General features: G+C 34.6%; 1 protein-coding gene across 4 annotated transcripts in view; it reads right to left on the bottom strand.

Annotated features, from left to right (window-relative positions):
- Positions 1 to 2,296: 2,296 nt before the first annotated feature.
- PNPT1 (polyribonucleotide nucleotidyltransferase 1) overlaps positions 2,297 to 18,709 on the bottom strand; it is a 48,988-nt gene continuing 32,575 nt past the window's right edge. For 3 of the 4 annotated variants that reach the window (XM_042932316.1, XM_042932315.1, XM_042932314.1), the window contains 11 exons: positions 17,514 to 17,567; positions 12,834 to 12,940; positions 12,139 to 12,210; positions 11,984 to 12,047; positions 10,405 to 10,488; positions 10,006 to 10,089; positions 8,867 to 8,973; positions 8,735 to 8,790; positions 7,701 to 7,779; positions 3,701 to 3,748; positions 2,297 to 2,581 (listed from right to left, as the gene is read on the bottom strand). In XM_042932316.1, coding sequence (XP_042788250.1) covers positions 2,423 to 2,581; positions 3,701 to 3,748; positions 7,701 to 7,779; positions 8,735 to 8,790; positions 8,867 to 8,973; positions 10,006 to 10,089; positions 10,405 to 10,488; positions 11,984 to 12,047; positions 12,139 to 12,210; positions 12,834 to 12,940; positions 17,514 to 17,567 — 914 coding nt within the window. In that variant the 3' untranslated portion in view covers positions 2,297 to 2,422. The remainder of the gene's footprint in view (positions 2,582 to 3,700; positions 3,749 to 7,700; positions 7,780 to 8,734; positions 8,791 to 8,866; positions 8,974 to 10,005; positions 10,090 to 10,404; positions 10,489 to 11,983; positions 12,048 to 12,138; positions 12,211 to 12,833; positions 12,941 to 17,513; positions 17,568 to 18,709) is intronic. The other variant, XM_042932318.1, reaches the window with a different exon arrangement.

Here is an 18,709-nt window from a genome sequence, read left to right on the forward strand (position 1 = left end):
CTCACATTTAGGTCTTTCATCCATTTTGAATGTATCTTTGTGTATGGTTTAAGAAAGTGGTTCAGTGTCATTCTTCTGCATGTCGCTGTCCAATTTTCCCAACACTATTTGCTAAAGAGCCTGTCTTCTTTCCATTGGATATTCTTTTCTGCTTTGTTGAAGATTGGTTGGCCATACATTTATGAGTCCATTTCTGGGTTCTCTATTCTGCTCCATTGATCTAGGTGTCTGTTTTTGTGCTATAAAATAGTACTTTTTCTTAATCACTTTATCCCTTTACCCAGTTGGTTTTCTTTAAAGAACCTACTAACTGTTATGTTATATACTTCTTTACTGTTGGCTTCCATCCATTAGAACGAGCATTGGAACTTCATCTGTTTTGTTTACTGATTCATCTGTTTTGATACTGATATATTAATAGTGTTTGGAACAGACTAAGTATTGAATAAATGAATGATTACTATGCTTGGCATAATTGAGCTAAGAAAGATATATTTATACTACTATCTTAAATCTGGAAGTGTAAGATACTCTATGAGAAGAAAAAATGATTGTATACAAACTGTAATTTATGGGCAAGGGGTTATCACAGTAACTAAGAATATGAAGGAAAAAGTCTTGTACGTACCTATAGTGCACGAACTACCAAAGATGGGCACTTCAATTTTAGTTCTTATAGCGTTTTTAGCATATAATTATATGCACTTTCATTTTTAAAAATATTTTTCAACTTTTCCATTTTTTTAATGTTTACTTTTATTTATTTTTGAGAGAGAGAGAGAGAGAGAGAGAGAGAATGAGAATGAGTGCCAAGTGGAGGAGGGGCAGAGAGGGAGGGAGACACAGAATGTGAAGCAGGCTCCAGGCTCCGAGCTGTCAGCACAGAGCTGGATGCCAGGCTTGAACCCAAAAACCATGAGATCATGACCTCAGCCAAAGTCGGATCCTCAACCAACTGCAACCAACTAAATGCACTTTTAGAAGTACTTCATGGAAAATAGAGAAAACTATCAATATTTGAAGACAAAAATAAAAGTTCAGACATAAAGTGTAAGCTCTTGGTTTAAGTGGAAATGGGATCTTTTTGGAGATTTGTTAGTGGGCTGTATTGTCACTTTATGGAACCAGAGTTTTAAGAACTAGCTTCATTTTTCTCCTAGTAGTAGTAGTTAGGAGTCCCTCTGAAAAATAGAAATTTAAGAAAAACATAAATTACTATTTTGAAATTCTACCATTGAAGTTTATGTCTTAGAAGGCAAAGTGAGAAATGAAAGATTTTGGTCACTATTAGAGAAAAATCAAATGTACAAAGCATATAGTTTATATTTAATGTCATTTTCAATTAATCTTAAGTATTTCAGAAAATGTGCCTACCATAATTACATATTATTTAGTATATAATAAATATTATATAATCAGAATTTATGGACTTAAATACATTTAAAAAATATTTGACTAAATTTTCAATATTTTATAAACTATGTATGAGTCATGAATATACAAACATTTTATCAGAGTTATAAAAGGATTGCATATTCTAAATTATGGCTTCCATCAGCTATTCACTTTTTTGTGGATTATGTGATAAATGAAATCATGGAAATGAACACTTTATAGCTATTACTAATAATTATGTCAACAGCCTTTATATAGGACTGTTTCAAACATTAACTGAAAATCAAGGTCTTTCCATCCTTTATACCAGGAACATACATATGTAAGCAACATACACAAAAAATGACCTAGATCCTTTTGATGAGTAAATGATTTTCCTATATTTTCTAAATATTCTAAATATATTTGCTAAATTTGAAAAATGTACTCCCTCATTCTAGTTAGGATCCCATTTATAATATTTATTCCACTACATTTATGGTTTTATGACCAATTTGAAAGATGGTGTATCATTAAAAAAACAGATCAAATTAGCTTCTTCAACTCCTTATTATATCTGGTAACTGTACTAAAGAAACTGGCTTTGAATACGGCAAGTCCCAGTCTGTGAAAGTTGTAGGCAAGTACAGCACTTGTGCAGAGGTAAGCTATTACATGACCAAGGGTAAACTGTCACAACTATATACAAAGAAGGAAAAGAAGATATGTAGGAAGAGATCCATTACAGTAGCAAATGTTACCTATTATTTCTAAGGTTTTAAGCTATTTTGGAATTATAGGAACTGAAGGGCAATCTTTTTAAAGATGTATATAAATGGTTTAGTTTTAATATTTATTCATTTATAACATAAATAAAAATAAGAATAGAAGTAACTCTTAAAATAAAAAAATAGACCACATAAAATGAGCATTTTAATACAAATCATTAGAATATATTTATACTATATATAAATCTATACATTAGAAGACACTACTGAAATTTTGCTCTACAGAATATCATTCTAGAATTCCCTTTAAAACAACCAAATCACTGGGAAGAATTAGATGATGACTGTGAAACAGATTCTCCCATTACAATACTACTTCTGTCATTTAGAGTTTTGACAACAGTTGTAGCTGGAGACTGCAGCACTTTACGAGAGAGCCTCATTCTTCCATCAGCTGGATCACGTCCAAAGTATTTCACCTATATTAAAGAAACAAATTTACTTTGAAAGTTATAGTACAGTGATTGACATCCAAATTAGAAGATATTTAAATTTACATAGTGCAAATAAAACACTGATTAATGTTTTTACTTGTCTGTTGAAAGCATAGCTCAGTGCTAAGTAGAGGTATATGCTAATAAATATAATTTGGTTAAACAGTGATTATAAAAAAAGAAGAGACCAGCATTTAGTTGTCCAATTATAATCTTCTGTTAGACTCATCTGTGCCTTCCAGGTCTCTACACTGGAAGAACAGTGAAAGCCATGGTCAATGATTCTCGATAAGGGATTTCTGAGCCTAATGGTGCTACAAACTATATAGGATTATGCTTGGGTCATTTACACTATTTCTCAAAAAGGACTATCACACTGGAGATTATTTGGCTTGACCTTAGACAACACAAGTCAGGGGGAATTGTGGCAGTTTTAAAGTCCCTTACGATGTTAAAAAAAACAATCTTATACAGATGTATCTTAGTTTTTATTCTTCTCCAGAGGCTACTTGAACAATGGGACTACAGATTGGGAATAAACTAGAAACCTTAGTTACCCGGGTCATGGATGATAGGTGTAGCTGGAATGTGGTATGGAAGAACAATAAAACAAAAGAAACAAAACCAAACCACACCACACCAGACTGGCAATGACTTCCTTTATCCACTCATAAAAGACTATAGAAAAGGTCAAACAACATGGCTTTCATCAAACTTAAAAACTTTTAGCCTTAAGCAGTGTAGAAGCAATTAAAGTCTCAACTCCTCAAATATGACATTCGAGGCCTTCAACAGAGTTACTACACTTTCAGGGTTCTCCTGTCCTGTCTGCAAATCACTGCACAGTCATCATTGACCTCATGTATTTTTTAAAGCTCTAAAGGGGACTACTGTTCTAACTAAACTATAAGCTAGGGGAAAGAATTGCATCTTAAATCTTTAGTGAGTCTATTTAAGAGCAAACCTAAAGTTTAAAAAGCACAGCATATAAATAATGTAAATCACAGATGTTGCTTTGATTCTTTCAGCTTACTTAAAAAAAAAAAAAATTCAAACTTCGGATATAATTTACAACATTAAGGGTAAAAAGTTGAATACAAGTACCTGAATTTCTTGGCCAACTTCTAATCCTAAGGCAGTAGGATGTTTAATCTGAGAGAGAACATGTTAATCTATTAGTTGTTGTATATAATTTCCTAATATCCATAGTAGTACACATTTTTTAAGTAGAAACAGCTTTATTGTTTTTTTGATTATAAAATCTGTTGATAAAGACTTAATACATAAGTATTCAGATGACAGCAAAAATTACTGAAGACCTCTATACTTTTAGATCACTACTGCTAATACAAGTATTCAAATGTCTACTTAGTGTGTATTACATTTGTAAAAATGGACCTTACTGAGCTTGTCTTATAGTATGTTAATTTTTCATTCAATAATATGTTGAGGACATCTTTTTACAGTGGTGAGAATGGACATCCCTGTTTTGTTCCTGACCTTAGGGGGAAAGATCTCAGTTTTTCCCCATTGAGGATGATAATAGCATTTGTCTTTTGTATATGGCTTTTATGATCTTGAGGTATGATCCTTCTATCCCTACTTTCTTGAAGGTTTTTTATCAAGAAAGGATGCTGTATTTTGTCAAATGCTTTCTCTGCATCTATTGAGAGGATCATATGGTTCTTGTCCTTTTTTTTTTTATTGATGTGATTAATCATACTGATTGATTGGCGGATACTGAACCAGCCCTGCATCCCAGGTATAAATTCCACTTGGTCGTGGTGTATAATTTTTTTTAATGTATTGTTGGATCTGGTTGGCTAATATCTTGTTGAGGATTTCTGCATCCATGTTCACCAGGGAAATTGGTCTATAGTTTTTCTTTTGTAGTGGGGGTCTTTATTTGGTTTTGAAATCAAGGTAATGCTGGCTTCATAGAAAGAATTTGGAAGTTTTCCTTCCATTTCTACTTTTTGGAACAGCTTTAAGAGAAGAGGTGTTGACTCTTAACTTAAATGTTTGGTAGAATTCCCCTGGAAAGCTATCTGGCCCTGGACTCTTGTTTTTTGGGAGATTTTTGATTACTAATTCAATTTCTTTACTGGTTATGGGTCTGTTCAAATTTTCTATTCCTGTTTCAGTTTTGGTAGTGTATATGTTTCTAGGAATTTGTCCATTTCTTCCAGATTGCCCATTTTATTGGCATATAATTGCTCATAATATTCTCTTATTATTGTTTTTATTTCTGTGTTGGTTGTGATCTCTTTTTTCATTCTTGATTTTATTTATTTGGGTCCTTTCCTTTTTCTTTTTGATCAAACAGGCTAGGAGTTTATCAATTTTGTTAATTCTTTTAAAGAACCAGCTTCTGGTTTCATCGATCTGTTCTGTTTTTTTTGGTTTCAATAGCATTAATTTCTGCTCTAATCTTTATTATTTCCTGCCTTCTGCTGGTTTTGGGTTTTATTTGCTGTTTTTTTTCCAGCTCCTTAAGGTGTAAGGTTAGGTTGTGCATCTGAGACCTTTCTTCCTTCTTTAGGAAGGCCTGGATTGCTATATACTTTCCTCTTATGACTGCCTTTGCTGCGTCCCAGAGGTTTTGGGTTGTAGTGTTATCATTTTCATTGGCTTCCATGTACTTTTTAATTTCCTCTTTAACTTCTTGGTTAGCTCATTCATTCTTTAGTAGGATGTTCTTTAGTCTCCAAGTATTTGTTACCTTTCCAAATTTTTTCTTGTGGTTCATTTTGAGTTTCATAGCATTGTGGTCTGAAAATATGCATGGTACGATCTTGATCTTTTTGTACTTGTTGAGGGCTGAGGACATCTTTTTTTTTTTTTTTTTTTTTTTTTTTTTAATTTGTTTTTGAGACAGAGAGAGACAGAGCATGAACGGGGGAGGGTCAGAGATAGAGGGAGACACAGAATCGGAAGCAGGCTCCAGGCTCTGAGCCATCAGCCCAGAGCCCGACGCAGGGCTCGAACTCACGGACCGCGAGATCGTGACCTGAGCTGAAGTCGGACGCTTAACCAACTGAGCCACCCAGGCGCCGAGGACATCTTTTTATATCAATGTATGAAACAATATTCAATTATGTAATTTGTTTGATATCCTAAAAATGGTCATTTAATGTTTTCAATTCTGGTGTTACAAATGTTAATAATTACTGAATCTAGGTGTAAGGTATATGGGTGTTCAGTGTACTATTTTTTCAACCTTTCTGTACGTAATTATTATTTCAACAATTGTGTATTCATTTACTCAAATTATCCTCTCAAAACAAAGTCCTAATGTTGAACTTCTAGGGCCAAAGGTACTCATACACATTTACCAAACACTCTCCAAAATGTTTGCCCCAATCCTGTCAACAGTATCTGAAGTATATGAGAATGTCCATTTGTTTTACCATATATTTACTCACACTGGGAATTTTCAACTATCTGAAAGCTGAAAAATAGTAACTTAGTTTTATTTGCATTTAAAACAATTGCTATTGCTATTGCTCTTTCTTACTGATCCATATAATCCCTTTGTGTATGAAACCTCTCTCATGTTATATACATTTTTCCCCCTAAGTTGCTACTTGCCTTTCAGCTCAATTTTGCCACATACTTTTTTCCCCTTAATGTTTGTTTTTGCGAAGGAGAGTGTGAGTGTGAGCAGGGCAAGGGCAAAGAGAGAGGGAGGCAGAGGATCTGAAGCAGGTCCTGCACTATCGGCACAGAGCCTGACACGGGACTCGAACATACAGTGAGATCATGACCTGAGCTGAAGTTGGACGCTTAACTGAGCCACCCAGGCACCCTTCTGCCATATACTTAAAAAAAAAAAAAAAAAAAAAAAAAAAAAAAGGTCAAATTTAATCAATTTATTTACATTTTTGGCTTTGATATCATGCTGAAAACTATTTCCCCAGTCCCAATATTATTAAAATATCCCAATTTTCTTCTAGTGTCATTCCTCAACGCCACTCTCCCATGCCCAGATTTTTTTCTTCCCTCATCACCTTAAAATGTTTTTTTGTTTTTAACAGCTCCTCAAAGCAGATGGGATTTTGGTATTAAAAAAAGTAGACATCAGGGGCACCTGGGTGGTCAGTCCATTAAGTGTCTGACTTCGGCTCAGGTCATGATCTCACGGTTCACAATTCTGAAGCCTGGATCAGGCTCTGTGCTGACAGCTCAGAGCCTGGAGTCTGCTTCAGATTCTGTGTCTCCCTCTCTCACTGCTCCTCCCCTGCTCACACACTCACTCTTTCAAAAATATACATTAAAAAAAAAAAAAAAGTAGATATCAAACCAGCTACTCCAATATGAATTACTGAATAATCTTTGTTTCTTCACAGACTGAAAATGCAACTTTTAGAATGTATTATGTTCCCATGCATATACCTGGATGACTTCTGGTCTCTATTTTCTGTTGCATAAATTGTCTATTTCTGGGTAATACACTGTTTTATTCTGTATAGCTTTATATTTCAAGGTTTGGTAAACCAAATACTCCTATTCTCTGCCCCCCCCCCCCATAGTTTTCTTGAATAGTTTCGTATTTTTAGCTTTATCCTGCCATGCTTGGTTGGTCAAGAAAAGTGGCAAGACAGGGCTACAACTAGATATTTGTAGTTAACTGCCACGTGTTAACTCTAGATGTAATTCTCAAGAATGTTTCTATTCCATCATGAAAGAATAAATATAAACATCTGTGTTAAAGAGTATAAGAACCTTTTGTCATTTTTAGTTTTCTTTATTTAGGCTAGTATTGGAGAAAGTACACAATCCTCATCAACCCAGGTAATTTTACTCTGATTATTTTAAGGCAGTTTTATATTTTTTTTTAATTTTTTTTTTTTTAACGTTTATTTATTTTTGAGACAGAGAGAGACAGAGCATGAATGGGGGAGGGTCAGAGAGAGAGAGGGAGACAAAGATTCTAAAACAGGCTCCAGGCTCTGAGCTGTCAGCACAGAGCCCGACGCAGGGCTTGAACTCACGAACCGTGAGATCATGACCTGAGCCGAAGTCAGACGCTTAACCAACTGAGCCACCCAGGCACCCCTTTAAGGCAGTTTTAAAAATAATCAAGTTATTTATTTTTTTTTACCTTTCGTTGATCAAGTTGTGTGTTATGAAGCAGTACTGCAGTCATATTTGGATATAGTTTAACCATTACTCCAGTGTCTCTGAAAAGGAAATAAGCCTAGTTAAAATAGTAATATCTGTGTATGTACTGATAATCAAACTGATTACGTATTCATATGAGAGCAAAGCAAACACACACACACAATAAAAAGTAGGATTCTCTAACTTATATTTTCAATTGAACATACAACCCATATTTAAATACTTGTGAATCAAAGTACAGAGAAAAGATAAAAAGGACAAGCTTTTAGACTGTATATTTTTCTGTATTTCTTTTCATAGTATTTCCCAAAACATTTTGAAATGACATTAAATATTTTATTTTACTTTTAAATGTTTATTTATTTATTTTGAGAAAGAGAGGGAGAGAGAATCCCAGGCAGGCTCCATGCTGGCAACACAGGGGCTTGAACCTATAACCATAAGATCATGGCCTGAGTTGAAATCAAGAGACAGACACTTAACTGACTGAGCCACTCAGGCGCCCCTCCTTTGGTTTTTATTCTTTATTATTCATTTCATATCACTTTGAACATTCAGGCTACATCTGATATAGTTTTTTTTTCTTCTTAGTGGATTTTCTCATTCTGAAAATCAATCTTTTCAGCTGATGTTGAAGCTGACATTTTAAAAAATGCACTCCTTAGGCATTAAGTAATACTATCTTTACAACAAACTAACAAGAAACTACCAGAAAAAGAAGAAAGAAAAAGGAAATATTGCTAGATCTTTTCTGGGCCTGTTTACTATTAGAAGATTTAAATGGTGGGAAATTTGGTTTAAGAAAACAATTCAGATATAAGAATCTATTAGTACAATCGCAGAATCATCTTATTGAAAACAAACTAGTATAGAAAATAAAATATACCTTAAAAATAATTAATGATTCTATGGTTATTGACATAAAATCTAAATACCTTATACTTTCAAAGTACATAATGCAAATGTGAAGTTAATGTGCACTTATAAATCTTATAAAAACCAGAAAAGCATTACCTGATTTCAGTTATTGTGGCAGTATACACTGCTCCAAATTCTAGTTGGTGCTCTTGCTGTAAGTGCAAAATAAGTCATAAGATTAATAAACAGCAACAAAAAAGAAAAAAGTATTATAAGATCTGTACTTACATCATCTCTGCAGATTTCAGTAATGAAGTCTCTTGCTTCATGCATAGCACTGGGTGTTGGTGCAAATACAGAAAATGTTTCTTCATCCACCTGACTAATAGTTACTCCTTTAAAAAAGATAATTTAACATATTAAAGTTAACTTGCTCATGTGAGGAGTGCCTGGGTGGTCAGTCAGTTGAGTGTCTGACTCTTGGTTCTGGCTTAGGTCATGATCTCATGGTTTGTGAGTTGGGGCCCCACACTGGACTCTGTGCTGACATCACAGAACCTGCTTGGGATTTTCTCGCTCTCTTTCTCAAAATAAATAAATAAGCTTAAAAAAAAAAGTAGATGTGACAGCAAGGGATTGACCTGTAAATAGCTGGGCAGGGTTGTGTTATATTTAGTCACTGCTTTAGGAATGATAGGATTCATTCACCAATAAATACATATTGCACACCTGCTATGTATCAGACATTGTGCTAAGCCCTAAGGAAACAACAGTGAGTCACTGTCCCTGTGCCCTTGGAGCCTACAGTTTGGCAGGACAAAGCATATATAAGTTCTAATTTTGGAAGATTTGGCTTTGCTCTCTTAATTATGAGTAGAAACTATACTATAATATTTTCCTCACCTTTTCTTCTTTCTCTTACCCTTTAGAGTGATGAACAGACGGGTAAGGGATGAAATTATGTCAGTTTATCAACTAAAAAGCTGGTTAAGGCAACTCTGCTTCTCATTTTCCCTCAATAACTTCAAAGCTGGTAAGTACTAGGTAACTTAGATTGTTTCCAGAAAAAACAAAGTATACTATTTCTATACATACTCTTTAAATAAAATAGCTTAAATAAGACTAAGTGAAAAACAGAATAGAAGATTACAGCAAAATCCTCTAAAGTTGAAAACTAAACATTTTTCTAAATGTTCAATTTTAAAATGTTGCAAAGAAACTGATGAATTCTAGGTGATCCTTCTTGAATACAGTTAAGGATGAATGCTGATTTATTAAGAGGCATACAGAAAACGTAAAGACATGTCAATATTACATTCTTTTCTCTTGTTCTTTTCTTAAACATATTTTTGGAGCATCACAATAGAGATGAAATGGACCCTTACATGGCCTAGCATTAAAATCCCCAAACTTCACACAACTCTCACCTGTTTCAGCCTGAAGCTTTTTTAAGTGATATCCACCTGGTCCAACAAATTTTGCCCGTTTTGATAATGGAACCTGAATAGTTTCTGAAATGTAGTACAGACAAAATTATAAATAACTCAAATATGTATATGAATATAAAACATGTCTTGATCAGTCAAGATTTTTTTTGACTTAGACACATGTAAAAATATTTCATGTAAAATAGAAAAATAGTTATTTGACTAAAGTTTTTGAAAGTTCTAATGTCTAAAAATATCTCCCCAAATTTAAAGCATTTTCACTATGGAAGTATTTATAATATTTCTGTTTTATGTATGGAGTTAAAGGAAATTTAAAATAACATACTTTTATATATTAATGTTTACCTTATCATGGAATAAATAATTTTAATGCGTTACCTACAACAGGTCCATTTTCTTTTCTAGATGCTCGAGGTTTTGAAATAGTTTTGTTCATAATCTGTAAAATCTCCTTTTTTGCCACTATAAGAGATAAACACATGATAAAAATTATAACTACAGTTGACCTTGAACAACTAGAGACTAGGGACATCTACCCCTGCTTAGAAAATTCGTGTCTAACTTTTGATTCCCCAAAACTTAACTACTAATAGCCTATGTTGCCTGGAAGCCTCATCCATAACAAAAAAGTTAAGTAATACATTTTGTATGTTATATGTATTATACACTGTATTTTTACAAAGAAGTAAGCTAGAGAAAAGGAAATGTCATTAAGAAAACCATAGGATGGGGTGCCTGGGTGTCAGTTGAGCATCCAACTCTTGATTTTGGCTCAGGTCATGATCTCATCATGGTCCATGAGTTCAAGCCCCAGGTTGGGCTCTATGCTGACAGCATGGAGACTGCTTGGGATTCCCTCTCTTGCTCTCTCTGCCCCCCTCCCTCTAAATAAATAAAAAACATTAAAAAAATTAAAAAAAGAAAACCATAAGGAACAGAAAATACATTTACAATACTGTATGTTTGTTTATTGAAAAATATTTGTACACAGGCATGTCAGGTAGCTTAGCTAGGATGGGGGCTCCCTGTAGAATGGCAGAGCTTCATAGCCTGATTGCCTAGGCTCAGTAGTGGCAACCTCTGGGTGGCCTGCAGGTAGCAACAGTTGTGTGGAGACAAAGTATAGCTGCCTTATCTGCCTGGGCATGTACCACAGTCCCATGGCCATTCACCTGACACCTGTGGCCACTCGTGAGTGCACTGGTCTCCAGGGGTTCCTTGAGGCCAAGGTGCCATGGTGGGGAGTGGGTCCCTCCCCAACCCCACAAGCACTGAAGACTTTGTGCAGGGACTCCTATGCAGTGCTGTCTTGCCCTCTGGGCATGTTCCTCCTTCAGCTGAGGCTTTTGCCAGCCAGCCCTGGGTGCTTGACAGGACCACCCTCTCAGCACATTGGGTGATCTTTAGCCCAGCACAATTATGGGCCCCCTGGGGGGCTGCTGATGGCCTCAGAAGGCCTCTCAGGATAGTCAAGAGTATAGCAGGCATGACCTTTGTGTGAGATGCCTTTAGTTGGTTGGATGGAGACTGGGATGGGCAGTAGAAAATAAATGCCTTTGCTGTAAACTTAAAAAAAAAAAAAAAAATCCACATATAAGTGGACCCATGCAGTTTGAGCACATTGTTCAAAGGTCAACTGTATATAAAATAAATGAGATCAGATATAGCAGCATTCTTAGTTTTTCCAGAGTAAAACCCAAATTCTTTAACTTAATAGTCAAAGCTCTTCATATCCTAATTACCTTTACAAGTCTACTTATAATCCCCCTTCTCCATAAATCCTATAAAAACTGAATTTTCTCTGGTCTCTCATAAAGGTTGTTACGTGAAATTTCATTTTCTAAAGTGGTATTTTATAAACAAGCCCATTTTTAATAATAAGTTTAATGGGAATTATAGTTGCCATGAACAAATGAACAATGATGGAAAGAGAATCAGGCACACTGGGTTAGCTTACCTGAGGCTTGTTGAATGGCCTCCATTACAATTTTTATTGGTATTCCAGGTAATTTAATATCAGCCTAAGATGGAAAAGCCAAAAAATGATATAAATATTACTTCATGACATTATTTAAGTATTATACAAGTGAAACAAAATAGGTTTTAAAATACCTGTAATGCAGTTATTCCCTTATTAGTGCCAGCTATTTTGAAATCCATGTCACCATTGTAATCTTCGATTCCCTGAAAGAATTTAAGAAAGTATGATATGGTTTTAAACAAAAATAAAATTCACCCAGTTACTGGAGAAGAATTAAAAAAAATAGCTTTAGAAGTAAACCATGTCTTCTGAGACTAAAAACAAAGTGTCTTCTACATTAACTACTGCTTCTCATTTGTGACTTTAAGTTGTAACTATTTCATCACAAAATCACTTTAAAATCATGTTCCTCACATAAATGCATAAGGATTCATTTACAATCATCCTAAAGTGAGCCATTATGAATATTTATAGTGTAATATATATATAACATACATCATATATATAACATATATATATCATATATATAACATATATATATCATATATATAACATATATATATCATATATATATAACATATACATATATTGTATATATATAACATATATATATGATGTTCATATATATATATATATATATCATATATATATATATATGAACATCATATCCTATAAAATTCAAGGCTAGTATTCAGAAGAAGAAAGTAAGCACAAGGACCTTTATTTCTCAAGTAATATTATTCTTCTAAACATACAATGTTTATAAAATGTTTATAAAAATGCATAATCTTCACTCTTAAATATTTGAAAATGTGGATATACTTGCCAGAATATCTGTCAGCAATCGATAATCTTCTATTTCATCCTTGTCAGGATTGTTTTTAGTGACCAATCCTATTGCCACACCTGCGACAGCAGATGAAATTGGAACTCCTATAGTTGAGAAAAAGAGCTTGTGTGTAATGTGTATATCAGCCTAACACACATATCTATCATACTCTTGACATTTATTTTAATGTAGGTGAATAGTGTTTTAAATTGACAATCACCAGAAGTAAGTTGGAGAGGTCATCTGACTACCTCATTTCTTTTTAAGCATACGACAAAAGTCCCTTAAGACAATTCTAACAGGTAATTACTGTTCTCAGCAAAAACCTCTATAAACATAGCAACCTTAACTCCTAACAGAATCCATCCATCTTTTTGCTTTTGGTGTGTTTATCTTTTTTTTTTTTTTTTGAAAAGTAACCATGTATTTGGTAAATTCTTCTAGCTTGAACCCCTGTTTACCTTTCCATGAAAGCCATCATTAGGTTTTGTGTATCCTCCCAGAAAATTTCTGTGCCCAAATATGAATTGTAGTGTAATCTTCTTTACTTATGGAAGCATACTGAATGCTCTCACTATCCTGCACCTTGTTTTTTTCACTTAATAACATACCTTGGATATTGACACATAATGCCACACAAAGCTCCACCTTCTTCTTTTGAATGGCTGCAGAGTACTCCCCCCATGGGTTTATAGGCCACATAACAGAAGTGGGATTACTGAGTCAAAGGGTGTGTGGGTTTACATTTATTATAATTCTGTCAAACTGCCTTCCAAAGAGTGTAGCATTTTATATTTTTACTGGCAGTATTTGAGGTTCTACATTCTTAATTCCCATCCAATCTCTTGACCTTTGTTCAGATAAAAGGTAAAAATGTAGCTTATTGTTTTTAATTTGACTTGTTTTTATGAGAAGGGTTAAACTTCTTTTGAATGTTTATAGGAAATATAAAAATAGATTATTTCCTAGTCAGTTGACTTTGTTTATTGTGATTTATTTTCCTGTACAGAATTTTAAATTTATATGCAATGATGGTTCCTGGATTCTGCCTAAAATGTTTTTTCCTAAGATTTTGATAAAATCTTCAATGTTTCATTTTTATATAACCATTAAAAAAAAATTTTTTTTTAATGTTTATTTATTTTTGAGACAGAGAGAGACAGAGCGCAAGTGGGGGAGGGGCAGAGAGAGAGGGAGACAACAGAATCTGAAACAGGCTCCAGGCTCTGAGCTGTCAGCACAGAGCCCGATGCGGGGCACGAACCCACGAACCATGAGATCATGACCTGAGCCGAACTTGGATGCTTAACCGACTGAGCCACCCAGGCACCCCAAGCATTTTTTTTTTTTTTTTTTTTTTTTAATCACTTGGAACTTATTATAAAGGAGTGTGGCAGGGGAATCTCATTTCATATTCTCTAAGTAATGTCACTTATGCCCATGGTTTTTAACCATCACCTATAATGCTGATGACCTAAAAAATCCCTCTCGCCTGCCTACTTCTCTTTGCTAAAGCCTTACATCTGTATACCCAATAATTTGCCTTGGACATCTCTTGCTAAATGTCCCAAAAGCACCTTAAATATATATACGTATATTCAAAATGTAATTACCCCCAATAAATCCTTTTTGTCTTGCCTTTCTTATCTTGGTTGAATGCAACTAAGACACTTATGCCAGAATCAACACTTCTTTCCTCATGTCCTATATCCCATGAAGTCACAAAGATCTGATAGTTTATCCTTTAAATATATTTTTTTAGAAAGTTGTCCTTTCCCCTAAATACTGAAACATCCATTGCTACTCCTTTAGTACAAGTTCACATTATTTCTTGCTCTGACAGCATTCTCCCTGTCTGGTTTCCCAAATTTTAGTGTCTCCCCCCAGCTCTCATTCTCTCCCACTTCATCCTCCAGGGCTAACATCTAAGCTGGGAAAAACTACCAAAAAGAAACAAAAAAAAAAATCAGATTAAAAAAAAATCAAATTCAAATCAAATCTACATAAAATTCTCTGAGTTCCCCATTATCTCCTTTCAAGAAATTTTTATACATTTCTATGGTCAAAAAAGTTAGGGAAATAGTATATATCCTATTTCTAGAGATTCAGAATTCATACTAGCATATTAAAGTTTCTTTAACTCATTAAATAAACCTGCTTAACCCTGCTCAAATATACTTTAGAATAGAAAAATTTTCAATAATCAATATCCAGCAGGAACACTAGTTCATAGAATACAATACGGAGTTGTTAAATACTAGCTTTAATTTCAAAATCCTTAGCATAACAATAACCTTTCAAATCTGGTCCCAATTTAATATTTTTTTCAAATACATTTCAGAAACAGGCTATACTGCTTTCTAACTTTATACATGTTGTTCCCTTCAAATGAAATATGGTCCCTGCTCCTAATGACAGATCAAAAACTACTCAACCTTTGGAACAAGATGAAATGTAGCTGTCTCTATGAAGCAAATTTTCTTCAATCTAATTCTTCATCCATATTGTGCATATTTATGCCTTTTACCTATTTGTATTATCTTTCTGATTTGTTAGTGTCTTTGGGTTTTTCACACCTGTAAGATTTAAAAAAAGTAGGTACCATTTGTATCTCTGGAGCACAGGACAGTGCCTGATATAGGGCGTGGCAAGCACTCAGGTTTTGAGTTGAATTGTATACACTTTGTTGGCTTTTCCCACAGGACTTGACATTCCTTCTTGTCAAATTAAATTTTTTTCTATTTGGCTTTTTTTTTTAATCCTGTTTTTTTACATTTTTTAGAGATTAAAATTGTCATTTAACAGATCGGTTACCTACTCCTTTTTAGCAGTATCCTTTTTATCAGCAGGCCAGTTTTCTCAGTTCAGTAACAAAAACATTGAAAGGGACAGGGTTTAGAATGAAGTATCCTCAAGCATTCCACTTGAGGTCTCACTCCAACATACTGATCTGATTCTCTTATCTCCTCTGCTCATCCTTCCACCAGTTATGAAGGTGCACCTATCATCCACCTCAATTTCTGCATCATTTACAGAAAGATCATAAACTGTGTATCTCTAGATACACAGCATAAGCAACATTCCCCACACCCCCCTGCTCCAAATCTAGTACTATTTTCCAAAAATGGAACATTGGTTTACTATGACATGTTTTAAGTCAGTCCCTTCTCTTCACAGTCCCCTTCCTTCCTAAAAACACTTATACACCTTTCTTTTCATAATCTATTTAAGAGTCTTCCACAGTCAAATTCACTGAGTTATGCTTTACAGAAAATACTTTCCTTTCTTTCAAAATTAAAAACTTTTTGTGTCCTTGGTATACCAGGTTCTGATTTTTCAAATACTGCCAACATAGGTCAGTTTTCTCATCCTGAAGATCGTCTTTTTAGTTTGGGTTTTTGTCTAGACCAAAAGATCTGAATTCATTTAATGCAGTTAAAGGTTCTCTCTTTTTACTTTATCTTTCAGTTCACCTTTTTGAGAATATGTTGTGTTTTCCAATATGAAATTGGAAGACTGATGAATTCAGGACCCACAAGGACAAGGACTTCATTTTGTTCATCTCTGTGTCCCAAGGGCTTAGATTAGTACTTGGCACAGGAGTGACATACAGTAAAGATTTGCTGAATGAATGCATGACGGTGAAACAGCAACCTTAAATATCAGGTTCTGTTTTCCTTCCACTAAACAAAACTGAAAATTGCCTTTAGCATTTTTTTTTTTTTTTTTTTGCTTTGGCTTAAGTTTTCATCTTTCTAGATAATGTTATTACATATTCACACCATTCTTTCATCTCATTCTTGGTTATAATATCCTTTCTATCCATTTCTCTGTACTATAAATGTGTGAACTTAGAGGGAACTCCTTGTATGGCCTCTTGAGTATTTTTAGGTTCCTTTTTCTTCTGAATGGCATCATTGGTGGGATGCAGGAATTGTTTTCAGAGCCTCTTAACATGTTAACTCTTTCCCTTTTGGTGTTTTAGACCCAGAGATTATACTGAACCACCTGCAGTCTTCCTTCCTAAAATTCTGTGTACCCTTCTATGGGTGGTATTGTTCTTCTTTTATCTTGCATAAATTGACTAGAAGATTACATGGTTACTTTCTTTTATGGGTCCTAAATACTTCTGCTTGGTGATCCAAACTTCCTTAGTGAATGGAATCAACTGCAGAGCTCTTTACCTTTTGGAAGGTGAGAAAGCTCACTGCATCGCCAAGGCAAGTAAATAATTTCAGTGTTCTGCTTTTTGCCAAAGATAAGAATTCTAGTAGATATCTGTATAGTTGAAGGTGTACTTTGATCTTGCTCTAGTTTAGTTTGGTAATCTGTAATCTGACTTCTCCAAGTCTTAGTAAAACCCAATTTTTTTAAAAAAATGTTTTTTAACATTTATTTATTTTTGAGACAGAGAGAGACAGAGCATGAACGGGGGAGGGTCAGAGAGAGAGGGAGACACAGAATCTGAAACAGGGTCTAGGCTCTGAGCTGTCAGCACAGAGCCCAACATGGGGCTTGAACTCACGGACTGCGAGATCATGACCTGAGCCGAAGTCGGATGCTCAACCGACTAAGCCACCCAGGCGCCCCAGTAAAACCCAATTTTAAAGAGATCTATATTTAATACTAATCAAATCCATATAAAGCGTTAGTAGTTTTGAGACATAATCCTTTTACCTGCATCCATTAATGCTAAGCTTCCACCACATGCAGATGCCATTGAAGATGATCCTATGGAAAGGAAAATACTTGCTTTATAATATACTGATTTTTTAAGTGTTGAAAATTGTTATATTGGTTATTTCCTTGTACATATTCAGTTATCTTTCCTTCTTTCTTTTTACTTATTTTTTTATTTTTTAAAATTTACATCCAAATTAGTTAGCATATAGTGCAACAATGATTTCAGGAATCGATTCCTTAGTGCCCCTTACCCATTTAGCCCATCCCCCCTCCCACAACCCCTCCAGTAACCCTCTTCTCCATATTTATGAATCTCTTCTGTTTTGTCCCCCTCCCTGTTTTTATATTATTTTTGTTTCCCTTCCCTTATGTTCATCTGTTTTGTCTCTTAAAGTCCTCATATCAGTGAAGTCATATGATTTTTGTCTTTCTCTGACTAATTTCACTTAGCATAATACCCTCCAGCTCCATCCACGTAGTTGCAAATGGCAAGATTTCATTCTTTTTGATTGCCGAGTAATACTCCATTGTATATATATACACCACATCTTTATCCATTCATCCATCGATGGACATTTGGGCTCTTTCCATACTTTGGCTATTGTTAACAGTGCTGCTATACACATGGGGGTGCATATGTCCCTTCGAAACAGCACTCCTGTATCCCTTGGATAAATGCCTAATAGTGCAATTGCTGGGTCGTAGGGTAGTTCTATTTTTAGTTTTTTAAGGGACCTCCATACTCCTTTCTTTTTAAAAGCAATTAACACAAGCTCTGCTAAACCACAAACTACAGGACTACACAATCCAGTATGATAGGTACATGTAGCTACATGTAGCTACTAAATTTAAGTTAATTGAAATAAATTCAGTCCCTAAACTGCATAGCAGAGATAACTTTCATCATCACATAAAGTTATATTGGGTAGCAATACTATAGGAGATTCTAAGAAACCTCCCACAAAACCCAGCACACCTCTTTTGTTGCTTAATCAGATGTCAGTTAAAGATACAGGCTCTGGCTCTCTCACTGGACCCTAAGTCACACCTAGTAGAGAACAGAAAGTCTCTAATTTAAATTCAGAGGGTGTTTTTGTTTTTTAAAAATATCATCTGATCTGTGTCTGATATATCTTTGAGATCTCTGTGATCTTTCTATCTCTAATGACCATACCTTGCCTTGACCTGGG

The sequence above is a fragment of the Panthera leo genome, chromosome A3, assembly GCF_018350215.1.
Source record: "Panthera leo isolate Ple1 chromosome A3, P.leo_Ple1_pat1.1, whole genome shotgun sequence".
NCBI classification, from domain to species: Eukaryota; Metazoa; Chordata; class Mammalia; order Carnivora; family Felidae; genus Panthera; species Panthera leo.